This window comes from Vanacampus margaritifer, chromosome 18 (assembly GCF_051991255.1).
Source record: "Vanacampus margaritifer isolate UIUO_Vmar chromosome 18, RoL_Vmar_1.0, whole genome shotgun sequence".
NCBI lineage: Eukaryota > Metazoa > Chordata > Actinopteri > Syngnathiformes > Syngnathidae > Vanacampus > Vanacampus margaritifer.
The window spans coordinates 9,284,873-9,304,254 of NC_135449.1; the positions used below are offsets into that span (position 1 = coordinate 9,284,873).

The 19,382-nt window shown below is 39.2% G+C and overlaps 1 protein-coding gene across 4 annotated transcripts in view; it reads left to right on the forward strand.

The window, feature by feature from the left end:
- Positions 1-19,382, forward strand: part of sdk2b (sidekick cell adhesion molecule 2b) — a 223,279-nt gene that overhangs the window by 188,004 nt on the left and 15,893 nt on the right. For all 4 annotated transcript variants that reach the window (XM_077550843.1, XM_077550845.1, XM_077550846.1 and 1 more), the window contains exons 11-38: positions 952-1,119; positions 1,193-1,295; positions 2,085-2,261; positions 3,228-3,364; positions 4,892-5,039; positions 6,510-6,650; positions 7,636-7,817; positions 7,905-8,020; positions 9,065-9,260; positions 9,341-9,439; positions 10,411-10,602; positions 11,637-11,758; positions 11,837-11,946; positions 12,903-13,053; positions 13,199-13,436; positions 14,179-14,294; positions 14,413-14,602; positions 14,685-14,783; positions 14,859-15,053; positions 15,142-15,343; positions 15,435-15,538; positions 15,620-15,690; positions 16,447-16,579; positions 16,845-16,901; positions 16,978-17,079; positions 17,218-17,333; positions 18,066-18,252; positions 18,585-18,722. In XM_077550843.1, coding sequence (XP_077406969.1) covers positions 952-1,119; positions 1,193-1,295; positions 2,085-2,261; positions 3,228-3,364; positions 4,892-5,039; positions 6,510-6,650; positions 7,636-7,817; positions 7,905-8,020; positions 9,065-9,260; positions 9,341-9,439; positions 10,411-10,602; positions 11,637-11,758; positions 11,837-11,946; positions 12,903-13,053; positions 13,199-13,436; positions 14,179-14,294; positions 14,413-14,602; positions 14,685-14,783; positions 14,859-15,053; positions 15,142-15,343; positions 15,435-15,538; positions 15,620-15,690; positions 16,447-16,579; positions 16,845-16,901; positions 16,978-17,079; positions 17,218-17,333; positions 18,066-18,252; positions 18,585-18,722 — 3,990 coding nt within the window. The remainder of the gene's footprint in view (positions 1-951; positions 1,120-1,192; positions 1,296-2,084; positions 2,262-3,227; positions 3,365-4,891; positions 5,040-6,509; positions 6,651-7,635; positions 7,818-7,904; positions 8,021-9,064; positions 9,261-9,340; positions 9,440-10,410; positions 10,603-11,636; positions 11,759-11,836; positions 11,947-12,902; positions 13,054-13,198; positions 13,437-14,178; positions 14,295-14,412; positions 14,603-14,684; positions 14,784-14,858; positions 15,054-15,141; positions 15,344-15,434; positions 15,539-15,619; positions 15,691-16,446; positions 16,580-16,844; positions 16,902-16,977; positions 17,080-17,217; positions 17,334-18,065; positions 18,253-18,584; positions 18,723-19,382) is intronic.

The following is a 19,382-nucleotide window of genomic DNA, read 5'->3' on the forward strand; positions in this document are numbered from 1 at the left end:
TTACAATATTGTGATATTTGCAGCAAACATTGCTATTTTTTAAGCATTAAACTATTAATTTTGGTTCTATGGCAGCCTGTTGAGGCAGCCAACTAGTCGGGCCTGAATTTGTCTATTATGAGCGTTAAAGCATCTGCTTTGTAGATATTTACAATATTGTGATATTTGCAGCAAACATTGCTATTTTTTAAGCATTAAACTATTAATTTTGGTTCTATGGCAGCCTGTTGAGGCAGCCAACTAGTCGGGCCTGAATTTGTCTATTATGAGCGTTAAAGCATCTGCTTTGTAGATATTTACAATATTGTGATATTTGCAGCAAACATTGCTATTTTTTAAGCATTAAAATATTAATTTTTGTTCTATGGCAGCCTGTTGAGGCAGCCAACTAGTCTGGCCTGAAAGACTTCAATACATTATGTGAATACTGACAAAGTGTCTGTGCTATACCCATGTACAGTATTGCAACAACAAAACATTTTTCCAAAACCAAACCTTACAATTTTGGTTCTCCAGCAGCCAGTTTAGGCAGCAAACTAGTCAGGCCTTAATTAGTATAAAATGAGATACTAGCTAATTAGAGATTAGCCAATAATTCTCTGGGATTGCCTCAAAGCACTTCCAGGATTAAAAAAATATTTTTTTGTGTGTGTATGGCAGTCTTAGGCAGCCAACTAATCGGGCCTGAAATTTTGTGATCACTTACAAAGTGCTTATGCTGTAGCTGTATTGTGATAATTGTATTTAGTTGTTTTGTTTTGTCTTGGGAAGACAGCTCTTGACAGCCGAGTAGTCGGGCCTGGATTAGTCTAATCAATTTGTCCCACAGATATTTAAAGAAATTGGTTACACAACATAAGGTTGTAAATGTAAATATGTAGCTGGCTCAAGTTTGGCGTGATGGACCAACTTGACAAACTCTTGACGCCCTCATTGCCTCATACCCGTCAGGCGAGCGTGTCCTGGCCAGCGGTTCGGTGCAGCTGCCCCGCTTCACCCTGCTGGAGTCGGGCAGCCTGCTCATCTCGCCCTCGCACATCTCCGACGCCGGCACATACACCTGCATGGCCAGCAACTCCCGCGGCATCGACGAGGCGTCCGCAGACCTCGTGGTCTGGGGTAAGTAGAAGAGCATTATTGCCTCTTCCTTGTTCCGGAACATTCCGTCATCTCTCCTCCGCCGCCTCCTCAGCTCGAACCCGGATCACGACGCCCCCGCAGGAGCAGAGCATCATCAAAGGCACCAAGGCCGCGCTAACCTGCGGTGTCACGCATGATCCCAGCGTGAATGTCAGGTAAGCCGACGCATTCAAACGGCTTTATTCAGCGGGCGACCTTCTGGGGCGGATGCTATAAAACCTTCCGGAATAAAGTAACTCCACAGTTGAGCGCTGAATAAAAGTGAACAAACTTTAAGACCCGTGCTGTTTGCTGCAACACCTTCTTTGCAGTGCGCTATGAAAAGTAATTATCATTCCAAGGATGCTCTCAGTAATGGCAGTAATAACATAAGCCATAAAATTGAATTCCTCCTTCAAGACAGAAATTGCTGCATACTTTTTGAAATTGTAAAATGTTACATTATTAATTATCTAAAATATCAATAATAATAACTTAAGAGGTGCAACTATTAATCGTTCAGTATGGAAGACCAAAACTGCCAAAATTAAAAATAAATAAATTAATTAATAAATGAATAAAAGTTCAAATAAAAATGGATATAAAAAAATCTAATGAAAAAAAAATAAAATAAATGGCACTAAAAACAACTATATATAAGTAAATATAAATACAAAAATACAAAAATAAAAACGAGATTCTTAAAGATAAATATAAAATAAATACAAAAATAAATATATAAATATAATTAAATATCAATCACTTTTCTTTATTTATTTATATATGGATATTTGTATTTATTTTTTTCCATTTGTATATATTTTTTTTATTTAATTTTTGAATTATATTTTTTATAACCGTTTTTATTTTTCACTTTTATATATTTATTTTTTCATTTGTTTATTTTTAAAATGTCCTCCATAGTTCAGTGGACAAATAATACATTTTCAAATGAATCCACACAGGCACATGTGGGAGAAAGAGGGCGTGGCCATCAACGTGCACGCCATCCCACGCATGCAGCAGGACGCCGACGGCACCCTGCACATCTCGCAGACGTGGTCGGGCGACATTGGCACCTACACCTGCCGTGTGACCTCGGTGGGTGGCAACGATTCCCGCAGCGCCCACCTACGCGTCAGGTGAACCTACACACGCACACACACACTGAAGGGACTTTCATGGGACTCACACCTCTGACTCGTTTCCTGTCTGTCCTCTTCCTCAACTAACACCACCGTCGCACTCACTAAGGCTAAAATGGAACTACTTTACTTTTTAATTAAGAATAACCCCTTACAATTTAGGGATTTAAAATAGTACATTAAATAGTCCTTATAAGAAGTTAACATGCCTGATAAAGGTTGTAAAATATTATCGTATTTGTCATGATTTTTAGAAAAAATTAAATATAAAAGTGCCCTGTAAGATGGTGTAAAATACTTTTTTTCTTTTCTAACATATTTAAAAGGGTATTCCATATGTTTTTTGTAAAAAAAATTTTTTAAAAAGTGTTCCGTAATGCGCATGAAGAATGTAGTAAAAAATATTGTCAGTTTTCAAAATTATTTTTCTTTTTACATCGCCATGTGTAGCTAACGGTCTACATTAATTGAGTTAAGATATATTTTTATTTAAAAGACAATCCACTTTAATGTGCATAAATGTAGTATCAAAAAATGAATTGAAAAAAAATCACTGAAAACATGCATGATAAATGTTAAAAGTGTTAGCAATATTTTGTCCTAAAAAAAAATCCTTGCACATAGTTGTATATAAGTATATAGAGGTATGGGTGCATGAATATATGATTTAAAAAAAATAAATAAATAAATAGAAATCCCTATACACTAAATGCATGACTTGTTTAATGTTATGCACCACATGATAAAAATAAGTATTTGCACTTAAGGTAAAAATATTACCAATAAAATATTTTTCGTAAGAAAAATCCTAAATCTAATAAGACAAACGTTGACAAATTCATTGAATATATTCAAACATGTCATTAGCTTAAGTTACCATTTGTTGTATTTCTGTTCTTTTGTTCCCCTTGACCTCAATGTAATATGTCCAATGCTAATTGGCGTCCATGTTGTTCCCCGCAGGCAGCTGCCTCACGCGCCCGAAAACCCCACAGCTGTTCTGAGCGTGTCTGAGCGGCGTGCCATCGACCTGACCTGGGCCAAAGCCTTCGATGGCAACAGCCCGCTCATGCGCTACATCCTGGAGGTGTCTGAAAACAGTAGGTTACCCTTACCCTGTTTTGCAGGGTGTGCTAAAGGAAAAGGGCATTTAGTTTTTTTTTTTTTTTTTTTTTTTTTTTTCCGGAATCCCCTTATGTGCATCGTTTGGATTTCAAGCTGGCGCGCTTCTGTGTCGTCACCCCCGTTAGCCTGTTAGCGCACTAGCGCCCCGCCAGGAAGTTGAAAAAGAATTTAAGATCAATACCGGCCATTAAGGGCGTCCATCACTTTTCGTATTTGGTGGGGGAAGAAAGTGCCGTGACACAAAAGCGACATTGTTGCATGAGGGCTGTTGAATATTCTCGCTGATGTGCACACAGCAGGCCCACCGTCCGCCAGCACGCTAACATGCTAAGAGGCGTTAGGCATGTCGTCAGAAACATAACTTTAGTCTGGAAAGAATGAAACTCTATTTTTAAAAATACACAGTTTACTTTAGTCTCATAAGATTAGTTGTTGTCTTGAAAAATACAACTTTACTCTGGTAAAAGTAAAATGTTTGGCTTTAAACCTACAATATTGTTTTTTTAACATTTTAACTTTGTCTTTGTTGAAAAAATTCAGTTTTATTCTCATAAGTGATGACTGTAATTCTCAAAACAATTTCATAAAGGAATCCAACTTTTTTCGAAAATCTTGTACCGTATATGATTTAAGTCTCGTAACGGTATTCATTTATTTACAACTTTATTTTTGTATTTCTTTTTCTCAAGAAATTTGAATGTCATAGCATTTCAGTATTTTTTTTTTTTCAATTGACATTACGCTCGGAAAATGACTTTTTTTTTCTCATATATTCTGACTTTTTTTTTTAGGAAACCTTAAAAATCCTTCAGTTTTTTTTTCACGGAAAGTATTATTTGTGGGGAAAAATAAGCATTATAAAACAATAATTTAAATAATAATAATAATTATAATAATAATAATAAATTCACATAATACAACTATGGCTATATTCTCGTTTTAGGATTTGTTTTCTTTAAAAACAAAAGATTGAAGATTATCGAAAATAAGATTATGGAATTTATTCAAAAACATCCAACTTTATTAAGAATTTTTTATGACTATGTTTTCGAGGGGGGAAAAGTAATGCAATGCTTGTGGTGGGGCTCCTTTTTCTCCTAGATTCTGCCATTTTTCTGAAATAAATAAATAAACTACAACTTTATCATATGTCAATTTTTTCCTTAAAAATGCGACTTTACTCTGTTAGCTTACAATTGTATTTTTATTTTTAAAGTCAGACTTTGTTCCCACAAAGTTAGAACTTTTTTCTTGGGAAAAGTACTTTATTCTCAAAGTATGACTGTTTTGGAAGATTGTTTTTATTTTTATTTTATTTTTTTATAAATATAACTTTTTTCTTATTGGATTATGTTTTTTTTTCTCTAAAAATAACATGTTTTTTTTTATATGACATTATTTCTCTCTAGAAAAATCTAAATTTATTTTTGTAAAAGTTGTATGATTTTTGTTTATGAGATTATGATTGTACCCTAGGACAAATGTAATGTGGCAATTTGCAGATGCTCCCTGGGCCGTCCTGCTGGCCAGCATCGAACCCGAGTCATCCGCGGTGACAGTCAACGGCCTGATCCCGGCGCGCTCCTACCAGTTCCGCCTTTGCGCCGTCAACGACGTGGGCAAGGGCCAGTTCAGCAAGGAGACGGAGCGGTGAGCTGCCATCCCATAATGCAACACTCAGTCGACATTTGTGGTCATAAAGGTTGAAGGACGGCGGACCGTCTTTTGAGTTGAAAACTTGTGGGTAAATAGTGAAGACTGTTTCCACGGCAACCGCTTTGACTGATGCTTTCGGTCAGGAGTCGGCGAGGAGTGATGGGAGCCTGCAATCCCGCCAGAGCGAACGCACGCACACACACACACACACACACAGATAAACAAAGCACGTTGTCACTTGTAAACACGCCGCAGTGAGCCTTCCATGCAGTGTCGCCTACGAGAAAAAAAGATTTAGTCTGATGTACTTGTCATCCAATACACAAGATCAGGAACGTTGCATTTGCAATGTATACAGTAGACTTTTCAAATCATAAACATGCAAATGAAAAAAGCCTGCTCGTTATTTTCACTTTCAATTAAAGCATGTAAAAGACAATTTGGATGTAAAATGTATGTAATCATTACTTTGAATTACAAAATAATACCATTGCAATATTGTAGTCTTTTTTCCTACCAGTGAAGTTAAACCAGAATGTGGTTGCACAAGTCTGCACACCCTTTTGTAACTTTTAACATGGCTGTGTTCAGAATTAACCAGTTGCTTTCTAAAGGGACACCAATGAAAACTGCAGAGATCCCAGAATTGAACCCTGTGGAGCACCATAAATTCCGTTCTACATGTGAATTTGTATTGCACATATACTACTTTCTGTTTTTGCTTGACATAATTAGTGTGAAGGGATTACAATAATAAAGAAATCACACGAAGTACCGTCACAAATGACGCAAGTGTCGATTACAGAGTGCACCAAATTCCCTGCAGAACAGATAGGCTAAGCAACCTGCAATCATTTTGAAGAGAGTAAGTACATTTTTAGTACCGGGGAAAACTTGGTAGGAGTCATTTGCTCCCAAAAACGTATATAAACGTTCCATTTAAAATATCGCCATGGTCCCAAAAATGTATTTATACGGGTTTAAAAAAAAAAAAATTATTTATGCTAGAGCATGCAGAAGACCTGACGAGGTCCCTTAAAGCAATGGTAGTTAATACAAAAAACGGCCAGCAGGTGGCAGCAGAGTATAAGAGATCAACCAGGCCCATGTTGCAACAAGCTCTTTTTGCCAGTGTTTTCAACAAGTTTGTGAATAATGATGAAACAGCTATATTCGAATGCTAAGTGCTACAAAACGGAAACACATAGAAAGAGACTCTAATCTTTCTTTTGGTAGGTTCCATGTTTTTATAGCAATAGAACACAACATTGTGAGCCTCAGTCTAAATCAAGTAAAATAGCCGGGAGCGAAGGGCGTTGCTTCAGTGAAAAAGGACACCTTAGCCACAAGTGTCTACACCAGATTTGTGCACTCATACCTGGGGCCTTCCCTTTAACCGCTCATCCGTCGCTTCCCCGGAAACTTGGAATGAACTTTGATTAGCATGTTTGGTGTGTGTTGTAGCGTGTCGCTGCCAGAGGAGCCTCCCAGCGCGCCTCCTCAGAACGTCATCGCCAGCGGTCGCACCAACCAGTCCATCATGATCCAGTGGCAGCCGCCGCCTGAGAGCCACCAGAACGGCATCCTGCGGGGATACACAGTACGGTAAGACCAACCCTTGGAGGGGGTTTTATTTACTGCTTAATTTCTTTTGTCTGGCAAGCGGCTGTTTTGGCGGCTTTTGTCGCTTCACAGCTTAAACAACAGAAAAATAAGACTAGAAAAATGTTATTTTCCTGACGTGTATTTAATGTTGAAAAAAAATCTCAAAAATATTACCTAAATACTAAATTGCTTTCTATAAAAGATATGGTTTTAGTCGGGTTAGGGTTAACTTTATTCTTTGTTTTTCTGTTACTCGCAAAAAATACAGATTAATTCTCTTTATAAAAAAATATATATATTTTGTGTTTATTTTATTTTACTTTTTTTGGGGGGGTGGGGGCACTGTTTTTTATGGAAAGTACTTATTCCCGCTTATTCATGTAAAGAAGAAAAAGAAAAAAATAATTTATAATGTTTTTTTTTTTTTTTACTTTTTTCACTAAAAGTATTACATGTTCTTGTGTGATTACTACTTTTTTCAACAACAACAACAAAACTTTTTTTTTTTAAACAACATTTATCTCAATAAGTGTCTTGAAAACTGGGGGACTGTATTCCTAAATTTTACTAAATTGTTGTTTAGAAAAACATACAGCTTTACTTGTTCGATAAGAATTTGTTATAAAAAAAAATGTGTTTCTTGGTTGTAAAAATTAAATGTATTTATTTTTCTCTCGAAAATGTATCGCCATAAACAATATTTTATAGATATGTTTTCCTTTTCAATACACTCAACAGGGGGTGCCACATCGTGTCACATGCATTTTTTTTTCTTTAAATTTTTTATGCAGGATGTCCTGAAGTAAGTCACACGTTTTTTTCTATTCTGGCTGGGTTAATTCTCCTTAGTAGTAATAGTTAATAACCACTAACATACAAGTATGTGGTTTATTTTGTTGGTGCTCTGTCTCCCCCTAGCAGGGAGTCACTTGTACTGCACGGTGCCACACTAATGGCACCATTTGCATGTGTGTATTTGTTTCAGGTACCGTCTGACGGGGCTTCCGGTGGACTACCAGATCAAGAACATCTCTAGCCCGGACGTGACCACACTGCTCCTGGAGGACCTCATCATCTGGACCAACTATGAAATCGAGGTGGCTGCCTACAACGGGGCGGGCCTGGGCGCCTTCAGCCACAAGGTCACAGAGTGGACCCTTCAGGGAGGTAATTACGGCCCTCTTTCTAGCTAGCTACCTAGATGTCTATCCATCGAAGCTAATCAATTTTTTATTTTCCCGTGTCCTGACCCAGTGCCGACCATCGCTCCGGGCAACGTGCAGGCCGAGGCCGTCAACTCCACAGCGATCCGCTTCACGTGGACCGCCCCCAACCCGCAGTTCATCAATGGTATCAACCAAGGCTACAAGGTCAGCGGGTGCACTGACGCCACCAATTAAAGCCGCTCGCAGCTTGCGAATGCTGATTGTTAGTCTTTCATACTAAAAAAAAAAATGTATGTGGATGCTAAGAATCAAGCATTTGCTGACGTGCAAACATTCATCTTAAAAACATTGTATAGGAATGCTGAAGATCGAGCATCTCAACTTGAAAAAATAATGTCAAAAAACGGCTGTGAATTAAGCATTCATTTTTATTTTTATTTTATTATTTTTTTATTCATTTTTATTTATTTTTTCTGGAGAAAAAAAACATTCATTTTTAAATGTACAAGTTTTTGAATTCCTTCAAAAAAAAACATTCAGGAAAATATGTGACCGCTGAACGTTAAAAAAAAAAAATTGTGAATGCTAAGAATCAAGCATGCATACTAAAATAATAATAATAATACAACTTGAATGAATACTTGAATACTGAATATTATGAGCATGTTGAGAATCAATAATTCATACAAAAATGTCATTGCTGAAAATCAAATCAAACAAAAATATTTCAGTACTAACAATCAAGCATCATAAAAAAAAATGTTAGTGCAACTAACAGTTACTTAGTGGAACTAAAATTATCTGAGTGCTGAAAATCCAACACACATACCATAATATACACAAATTTCTGAATTTTTACGCAATCATACAAAAATCTGCAAATATTGAGACTTAATCACTCATACAAAAAATGCATGTGAATGCTGAAACTCAAGCATTCATACCACAAAAAACAATATTAAATGAAATGAATGTTAATGTTCAAGCATTCATATAAAAATATGAATATGAAAATTCTTGAATGCTACAAATCCAGCATTCAGACAAAAAATGTGGGTGCTGAGAATCAAGCATCGTGTGATAATACCGCCAAAAAAACACATTTCTTATTCTTGTGGCAATACTGAGAGAATGCTGAGAGACAAGTATGCGTATTTTGTGGAAAGAAAATAATGTCCTGCAACATTCATACTTAAAAATATATGTGAATGCTGAGAATCAAACATTCATCTTAAACCCCTCCCCCAGCTGCTGGCGTGGGAGCCCGGCAAAGAACGAGAGGTGATGATGGTGACGGCGCGGCCTAACTTCCAGGACGGCGTGCACGTGGGCTACGTGACGGGCCTGAAGAAGTTCAGCAACTACTACACCTCGGCTCTGTGCTTCACCACGCCGGGCGACGGACCCCGCAGCCCTCCCAAACTTGTGATGACGCACGAGGACAGTAAGTGGGCGGCGAAGGTCCCTTTCTTCTGGGGGTGCGTGTTTTTTTTTAATGTGTGTGCGTGTGTTTTTTGCGTTTAGCACCGGGCGCCGTTGGCCACCTGAGCTTCACCGAGATCCTCGACACATCGCTCAAAGTCAGCTGGAGCGAACCCGGCGAGAAAAACGGCATTCTCACAGGTGTGTGCATTTCATATTTTACATTTCTTTTAAAAAGGTCTACGAAGAGAGAGAAAAACCAAGGTTAACAAATGGGCTGGGAAAAGCTGGTAAAAAGAAAAATAGGCTATATAAGGAATTTATGAAAAAGAAGATAAGTATAAGAAATACAAAATTTGAGATGTCAAAAAAAAGGATTATTATGATCGTTTATTGCAAAGACATATAAGAAACATAAAGGAAACCTGGAGCGTTCCGAATGAGCTGATTAAAAATCGTCAAAAAAGAGACTTTCCAACATAATATTGTGAAACATGACAATTCTGTTATTGATGATAGAGAGAAGATTGTGAAAGAATTTAAAGATTTTTTTTTTTTTTTATGCGGGCCCGAATTTGGCAAGAGTGGTCTGTTCGAGTGATGTGCTAGAAGTTGTGAGAAAGATTAAGAACAAAAAAAATCAACTGACTAACAATCCTGAAATGTCACTTATAAAAGAAGTCATTAATTGTGTTATCGAACCATTTACTTATGTCTGCAATAAAAAAAAAAAATTCCTGATAAAATGAAAATAGCAAAAGTGATACCAGTGTATAAAAATGGCAAAAAGCATATTGTGTCAAATTATAGACCTGTTCCCTTGTTACCCCGGTTTTGTAGAAAGACTTTTTTGAAAAATATGGTTTATTAAATGACCACCAGTATGGATTTAGAAACAAGCAATCAACAGCGCTGGCTGTGATGGAATTTGTAGAAAATATAGCTACACCAATGAATGTTCTTCTTGCATTAAACCAATAATTTATTTTATATGATTTTATGTATAAAAAAAATATACGGATATTTCTTGCATAAATATATTTTAATATTTATTTAGTATTTTTTCAAATTTTTATTCTTCCTTATACTTTACAATTATTTAAAAAATAAATTGTTTTCCTTTTGATGCCATATTTGTTTCCTGACATCCTACTCCGCGTTGCTGTCGTCAGGCTACCGCATCTCGTGGGAGGAGTTCAACCGCACCAACACGCGCGTCACCCACTACCTGCCGAGCCTCACCCTGGAGTACAGCGTCACCGGACTCACCGCGCTCACCACCTACACCATCGAGGTGGCCGCCATGACGTCCAAGGGACAAGGACTGCTGTCGTCCTCCACCATCTCCTCGGGCGTCCCGCCAGGTGCGTTGACGGATGTGGTATGAATTAGGAATTCATTTGTGAATGCATATATTTACTTATAGGAATAGTCTGAATATAAGATAGAGATTGCAAGTAACAACTATAGCAAGGGTCAGCAACCTTTGCTGTCAAAAGAGCCATTTTAGGCCAAATAAATCTGTATGGAGGCGCAAAATATTTGGATATTGTGATGAAGGAAACAGTGTGTTAGGCTTAGAATTCGAATTTTGTGGCCATTTTATGGTCATTTTAGGGATTTCTTCTTTTGTTTTTTTTATATATTATGATTACGTTTTGAACATTCTTCACGGCCTTTTCTTAAATCAATTTTTAAAAAAATATTTGGCAATTTTGTGGACATTCAATGGTCATTTTCGGGAAATCTTTTGTTTCTATGGCTACTTTTGAAATGTTTTCTTTTTTTTGTCTTTATTTTAAAATAAATATTAAGACTTTTGGCAATTCTAAAGACATTTTATGGTCATTTTGGGGATTTATTTTGTTTTGGGCTTTTTTTATGGTTACTTTTTAAAAAAAAAATTATTAAACTTTATATAAATTTATATAAACTTTTTTATTTAATCGTCTGACATTTTTGACAATTTCATGGACATTTTATGGTCACCTTTTGGACATTTTTATATAATTTTTTAGAAGTTTGTCATCTACCTTTTATTTCTCTTTTCCTTACAAATTTGGACGCTGACATTTTTTAAATATTTAAATTATTCATTTTTTAATTTAAAACATTAATTCAATTGAAAAATATTTAATCTAAAAAAAAATTTTTTTTTAAAAATATGATAATGATTGGATGGATGGATGGCAATTATTTTTAGAGAACCACAGGGAGCCACAAGAGAGGGTCTATAGAGCCACATGTGGCTCCAGAGCCACAGGTTGCAGACCCCTGAGCTATAGTAACATAGATTTTTTTTTTTTTTATCCCCGAATCACTTTGATAAGAATTATGCATATATTGTCTATTTATAAATTCCTGTATTTGATCTGGTCGACCTCCTGTTTCCTCCCAGAGCTTCCTGGCCCGCCCACCAACATCGCCATCTCCAACATCGGCCCGCGCTCCGTCAGCCTGCTCTTCAAGCCGGGCTTCGACGGCAAGACCTCCATCTCCCGCTGGCAGGTGGAGGCCCAGGTGAGCACAGAGGACCTGATCGCATATCTTTGGATTGGAGTTAGGATGTAAATACCGATCCCTGATTGGTGGTTTTAGGTGGGTGCCGTGGGAGACAATGAGGACTGGGTGACGGTCCACCAGGTGTCCAATCTACCCGACGCTCGCTCCCTGGAGGTTCCGGGCCTCAATCCGTATACGTACTACAGGTGGGAATGCACCACACATGCAAAGTAGGGTTTGAAGGCAGGGTTGGAGTTTCAAATGAAGCTTTTAAGATTTCGACTTAGGGATGAGATTCTGTTTTAAGGTTTTAGAATCCAGGTTAGTGTTTCAAATTAGAGTTAGAAGTCTGGGGTAGGGTCTCAAGTTTTCAAGTCTATGGTTGGGTTACAAGTTTCAAGTTGCAGTTTCAAGTCATGGCTAGGTTTTTTAAAGTTTGGTTTCAAATTAGGGTTTGAAGCTGGGGTTTTAAGTTACAGTTTCAAAGAATGGCTAAAGTTTCAAATTACACTGTAAAAAAAAAAGAAAAAGAAAACCTACTACAGTTTTTTCACTCAGGAATTCTAAGTAACTTTTAAAAGGAACGTTTTGAGTACATTTTACGAGTTTATTAATAATAATAATAATAATAATAATTTAAAAAGCTATGTAAGCATTGAAGAACGAACTCATGACCTTCAGCTTGGGTGACAACCACTCTACCACCTGAGCCATGCCACTCCTTCTGTATATTGCTGGAGTCAGGTGGAATCCTCGTACCTCCAAGAGACCTGTTTTGGTCTCATTTTGGACACACTAGCAATGCAGTATGGCAATCAACATGAGTGGCATGACTCAGGTGGCAGCATGTCTGTCTCCCAAACCGAAGGTCAGGAGTTTGTTCCTCAACGCATACATAGCTTGTTTTGTTTTTTTATCAACATTTTCATTGTAGAATTTACTAAAAAACTTCACTAGTTTGTTTTTTTTTTCAAGTAAATATTACTCCCCATTTTTTTACAGTGTAGGGTATTTCGACATTGGCAGGGTTTCAGATTGAGGTTTTTAGCCATACCTGTAGTCAGGAATAAATTACAGTGTGTAGCACGGTTTAGGGTTTCAAACCCCTTGATCTCAGGTGAGAAGACATAAATGTGGTCTCTGCTTCTAATGCAATGTGCAGGTTCCGTATGCGTCAGGTGAACATCGTGGGCAGCAGCCCCCCCAGTCAACCCTCCAGGAAGATCCAAACGCTTCCTGCCCCTCCGGACGTCGCCCCAGCCAACGTCACGCTACGCACCGCCAGCGAGACCAGCCTGTGGTTAAGATGGATGGTAAGCAAGGGGGCAGGGATGGCTGTGACCTTTGAACTACTGTACATAAACGCCTCATTGAGAGTTCCAGATCCAATATGGTGGCACTGTCTATGTACGATTCGTGTAAACACCGCCCACACTTGCTCACTCTCTCCTTCTCCAGCCTCTGCCTGAGTGGGAGTACAACGGTAACGCCGAACAGGTGGGCTACAAAGTGCAGTACTCCAAGGCGGGTTCGTCGGGTCACCCGCTCACACAGGCCATATCCGACCGCCTGGAGAGGGAGTTCACTATCGAGGATCTGGAGGAATGGACCGAGTACGAGGTGAGGGTGCAGGCCCTCAACGGCATCGGACTTGGACCCTGGAGCCAGCCAATCAGAGGCCGGACCCGCGAGTCAGGTGAGGTGATGTTCTATTTGTGTCAAAGCCTAAAAGCTAGAAGCTGATTGATGTGTTTTTGATTCCTTTTATAAAATTCAATATTGCTATTTCGTCAAATTATTTGCTAAAGGCTAACAATTAAATGTGTTTAACTATCAGCGGATAAAAGGCTAGCAGCTAAATTCTAAAGACGAAAGGCTAGCAGCTAAAATGATTATGCTTCGTTTAGTTTTATTCATCCTGAATATGGTTTGACCTGCCAACTATTGGCTGAGCTCTAAAAACAGTTGGGTCAAAAATGGGCCGATCCTTTACTTGGAGCAATTTGACCCAACATTGAGGCAAGAAATTGGTCTTTCAGTATAGAACAACTCATAAATATTGCTGAGATCCTTTACTTGGGTCAAAAAATTGGGTCATTTTGTATAAAACAGCCCAGAAAGTTGGGTCGAATTGACCCATAAAGTGGATCGGTCAATTTCTTCTTCTTTTTTTATCCATAATTGGGTTGATTTTGAACCAACTGTTTTTAGAGTGTGGTCTAAATGCTAACAGCTGAAGTCTATCCACTTCATGTTTTTGATTATTTATTTTTTTCAGAATTTTTGGGGCATACCTATTTAGATGCAGTACCTCAAGGCTCTTTGCTAAGCCCACTCAGCTAATTGTTTATATGTAATATACTACAACTATACACTAGTATTTGCAGTGTACTGTATTGATTTTTTTTTGGTGGGGGGTTTTCATATTTGTTTTTTAGTGCCATCCTGCGGGCCCACCAATGTGTCCGCCTTCGCCACCACCTCCAGCAGCATCCTGGTGCGCTGGTCCGAAGTACCCGAGCCGGACCGAAATGGACTCATTTTAGGCTACAAGGTCAATTTGCCATTCACTATCATTGTGAAGCAGCATGTGACTCAACAAGTCGACATTTTTTTTGTGATTGCAAGGCAGCATTTGGTGCAACTTCTCCTCGTTCTCTTCTATTGGGCAGGTGGTGTATAAAGAGAAAGACTCGGACAGTGGCGCCCGGTTCTGGATGGTGGAGGGCAACGCCACCCACAGCGTCCAGCTGGCGAGTCTGGGCAAATACGTCTTGTATGAGATCCAGGTGTTGGCGTTCACCCGCGTAGGAGACGGGCGGCCCAGTTCTCCGGCCATCTTTGAGAGGACCCTGGACGACGGTAGACATTTTGGGTTATTTTCTTCACATTTAGGGCGTGGCTTGAAAAATGTGGGAATAATGACATCATCTGCCTCTTACAGTTCCAGGACCTCCTATGGGAATCCTGTTCCCGGAGGTGCGTACCACTTCAGTGCGTCTGATTTGGCAGTCGCCCTCGCAACCCAACGGGATCATCCTGGGTAAGTAAAGTTTTTCACCTGCATGGGGTCGCGTCACCACTGCGCTTTGACTCAAACTTGCTTCCGCCGTCCCAGCATACCAGATCACGTACCACCTCAACTCCACCAACGGCAACACCGCCACCGTGGACGTGCTCAACCCCAGCGCCCGCCAGTACACGGTCACAGGCCTCAAACCCGAGTGTGTCTACGTGTTCCGCATCACGGCGCAGACGCGCAAGGGGTGGGGCAAGGCCGCCGAGGCGCTGGTGGTCACAACTGAGAAACGAGGTAACGTGAGGTCGTTTGATTCTGAATAAAAATCACAACTAATTATTTTTATTTCATCATCGTCTTAACTCCGCTGCTTTTCCCCTAGCTCGCCCGCAGCCCACCAGCCGCCCCACCGCACCTCAGAAAGACGTGCGCGCCCGCCGCGTTCTTCTGTCATGGGAGCCCGGCAGCGACGGCCTCTCACCCGTGCGCTACTACACCGTGCAGCTGCGCCAGCTCCCCGACAACAACTGGACCGTGCACTCGGCCTCCGTCAACCATGACACCACCTCATATGTCGTCTCCAGGTAGCCCCCCCCCCACCGCAACCTTTATTTTTATGATTAAAATTGGTAATCAGCCCAATAATAATTATTTGCTGCGTGTTCTGTTGCCAAGGCTGAAGCCCTTCACGTCCTATCAGTTCCGAGTGAAAGCCACCAATGACATCGGAGACAGCGAATACAGCGAGGAGAGCGACGCCATCACCACCCTACAGGACGGTAGGTGATGCACTACATGTGGCCAATGCCGCCAAAAGCAACTCATTCCACTCGTTCCTCCGCTATCCTTTGTTACGCCAGCGCCAGACGAAGCACCTGTCATCTTCTCGGTCACGCCTCACACCACCACGTCAGTGATGATTCGATGGAGGGTAAGACGAGACTTTTTTTTGTTTAAAAATAATAATCATCATTTTTTTTGTGTTGTTTTTTATAATGGTAGTATTTTTTTATTTAAAATCTCTGTTTAATAATATAAATGTTTTATTTACATTTTTTAGACGTATTTAAATTTAGTGTACATATTCACTACTGTATGTAAGTAAAGTTATATCAGTTTTTATCTAAAAATATGTTTGTTTGTTTGTGTTTGATTATTGTAATTCCTTTTAAAACTCATTTAAGTTGAATTTATAATCATTAATTTAGTTTTAGTTCATTGTATAGTAATGACTTTTGTATATGTGTTTTGTAATCATTTTCTGTTTGATTAATTACTATAGTAATTTCAGTACATTTTATTATTTTGTATTTTTTAAATCCTCTTGGTGTTATTTTATTTACATTTTTGGAATTATGTGACAGCATTTTTAGTGTTTGTATTTACGTACTATAAAACTGAACTTATGATGTTTTTTTACAATTTAAGTAATCATTTTTTTATCATTTAAAAGTGCTTATTTCAACTTTTATTTTAAAATATTTATTTTATTTTAATTATCATAGCAATGAAACCATTTTTATATTATCAAAAATTTGCTAATTTTGCAACCCAGTTATTCATATAGTATCATTCATTAAAATTGTTATCATTAGCATTTTTTTTTATATTACTGATGCCGTAATGACACTCATCCATCCATTCCACTCTCCCTCCCTCCCTCTATTCCTCCATCCATCCCTTGTAGCCGCCTCCCGAGGAGAGGATCAATGGCATCCTGCTGGGCTTCCGCATCCGCTACCGGGAGCTGCTGTACGACCGTCTCCGTGGTTACTCCCTGCACGCCATCAACAGCATGTCAGCGTGGGCCGAGCTCACCGGTGAGGCAAAAAAAATGATTGCATTTAAAAGATGAGCCACTAGATGGCGGAAAGGATTTCCTGGAGCACAAAAAATAAAGTGGAGCAGCCACAATTTCATAATGACTTGTTAGCACATACAGTTGAGGTTGAGGTCATGGGTTAAAAAAAATTAAATAAATTCTCATAATTATTCACCTATTTCATATTGATTCAAATTATTTAATCATACAATAATTTGAAAAATATATATATATATTACTAATATTTCACCTCTCTTCCGCAGCACCCTACAGCATCCGCAATCTGAGTGACGCCACTCTGACACAGTTCGAGCTTGACAGTAAGTTACACAGCAAAGAAAAAAAGTATTAATAAAAGTAGGTTTTGATGAGAATTTGGTGCCCTTTCTGCCACAGAGCTGAGCAAGCACAAGCGCTACGAGATCCGCATGAGCGTGTACAACGCCGTAGGCGAGGGGCCCACCAGTCCGCCCCAGGAAGTGTTTGTCGGAGAAGCAGGTGTGTGTGTGTGTGAGCTCTTATATGTGTGTAAATGTGGCCCAATAATATGCCCAACCCGGGTCCATATCGTTAGCTGCCATTCTAACCAATAATGTCTCCTATGCTGTGTTAATAATAGTTTATGGTGCCGTCTAGTTCCCACAGCGCCTCCACAGAACGTGGCCGTTCAATCCGCCACCGCCACCCAACTGGACGTCACGTGGGACCCGCCGCCGATCAGCGCTCAAAATGGCGACATCCAAGGCTACAAGGTAAAAGGACAAATGTAACTAGCTTCACCCAATGTAACTAATTACAATGTAACTCGTTCTTCCAAAGGTAACTAATTAGGGCTGCTTGATTGTGAAGAAAATAGTAATCATGATTATTTTTGGTAATAATTAAAATCACGATTAGGATGATCATTTATTTTTTGGTACAAAACAAGAAAATGTTTAAATGTAAAAAATATTAAGACAAATTCTGTCAAGTTCTTTGAAACGCTAGAATTATGCAAGATCCTTTTGGATCAAACAAAATGTATGAAATTATTTATTTTTCAAATTTTAAAAAGGTGAAAATGTATACATTTAAACAACTCAAAAATTTGTATTAATAATATTTTCTTTTTTTCACGATTATGCTGATTTTGTAATTGTGGAGTGTAATAATTGAAATTGTAATTGAATTTCGATTCATTGCACAGCCCTGTAACTAATTGTGCCAAACGTAATAGAAAATGTAACCAATCCACCAAATTAATTTATTAAAGTAATTCTGCCACATATATCTAATTAATCCATATTTAATACCAAATACCAAAAAACTTCACTAATTCAGCCAAATGTTACTAATTTCATTAAATGCAACCAATTCCAAATATCACAAATGTCACCAAATACCAACAAATGTAACTTAATCTACCAACGTAAATAATGAATCCCAAGTAGAACTAATTGAAGCAAATGTAACTAATTCATCCAATTGCAACTCATCCCACCAAGGTCTACTTTTGGGAGTCCCAGCGCAAGAACGAGACGGAGCGACTACGAACCCTGTTCATGCCCGAAGGAAGCGTGAAGCTGAAGAACCTGACGGGCTACACCAGCTACATGATCAGCGTGGCCCCCTTCAACGCCGCCGGGGACGGACCACGCAGTCCCGCCATCAGGGGGCGCACTCAACAAGCAGGTAGTTGAAATGGTGGGTGGGGGGGGGCTGGGGAGGATGACATTTTGGAAAGGCGAGTGGAGGAAGTTGAGTTATTCCAGCTTCTCCCGATACAATAGGGCCTTTGTTTCCTTGAGGACAGAGCAAAGTTAAACATGAGCTGGGATGTTTCTGAGCTCAAGTTCTGCCAACACTGGCGTGCTTACATCATTTTTTTTTTTTTAGGAAATAATATTGATATTAACAGAGTGGGATGGGAAATGCATTTTTTTATATGACATAATTATCTGGACAAAAGTATTGCCCAAAAGCTACCATGATGCCATTTTTTTTCTTCTCCCTCTGCGTTTCAGCCCCCAGCGCCCCCAGCTTCATCCACTTCAGCGAGCTCACCACCTCCTCAGTCAACGTGTCGTGGGGCGAGCCGGCCCTCCCCAACGGCATCATCGAGGGCTACCGTCTGGTCTACGAGCCCTGCACGCCCATTGACGGTATAACCTCTTTCTTCTTCTCCTCACCACTTAGCGCCAGCGCTAATTGTTTATATATATATATAAACTCAACAAAAATATAAATGCAACACTTTTGTTATTGCTACACAATATCACCATTTCTCTCAAATATTGTTCACAAACCAGTCTAAATCTGTGATAGTGAGCACTTCTCCTTTGCCGAGATAACCCAACCCACCTCACAGGTGTGCCATATCAAGATGTTGATGAGACACCATGATTAGTGCACAGGTGTGCCTTAGACTACCCACAGTAAAATGCTACTCTGAAAGGTGCATTTTTTTTATTGGGGTGGGGGGGCAGGGAAAACCAGGCAGTAACAATTTGAGTCCCCAGAAAAAATATACAATAAAACTGCACCTTTCAGAGTGGCCTTTTATTGTGGGTAGTCTAAGGCACACCCTGTGCACTAATCATGGTGTCTAATCAGCATCTTGATATGGCACACCTGTGAGGTGGGATGGATTATCCCGGCAAAGGAGAAGTGCTCACTATCACAGATTTAAACTGGTGTGTGACAATGCGCACTCTAAAAACAGTTGGGTCAAAAGTAACCCAATTATGGATAAAAAAAAATGGACCGATCCACTTTAAGGGTCAATTTGACCCAACTTTCTGGGTTGTTTTGTGCAAAATAAC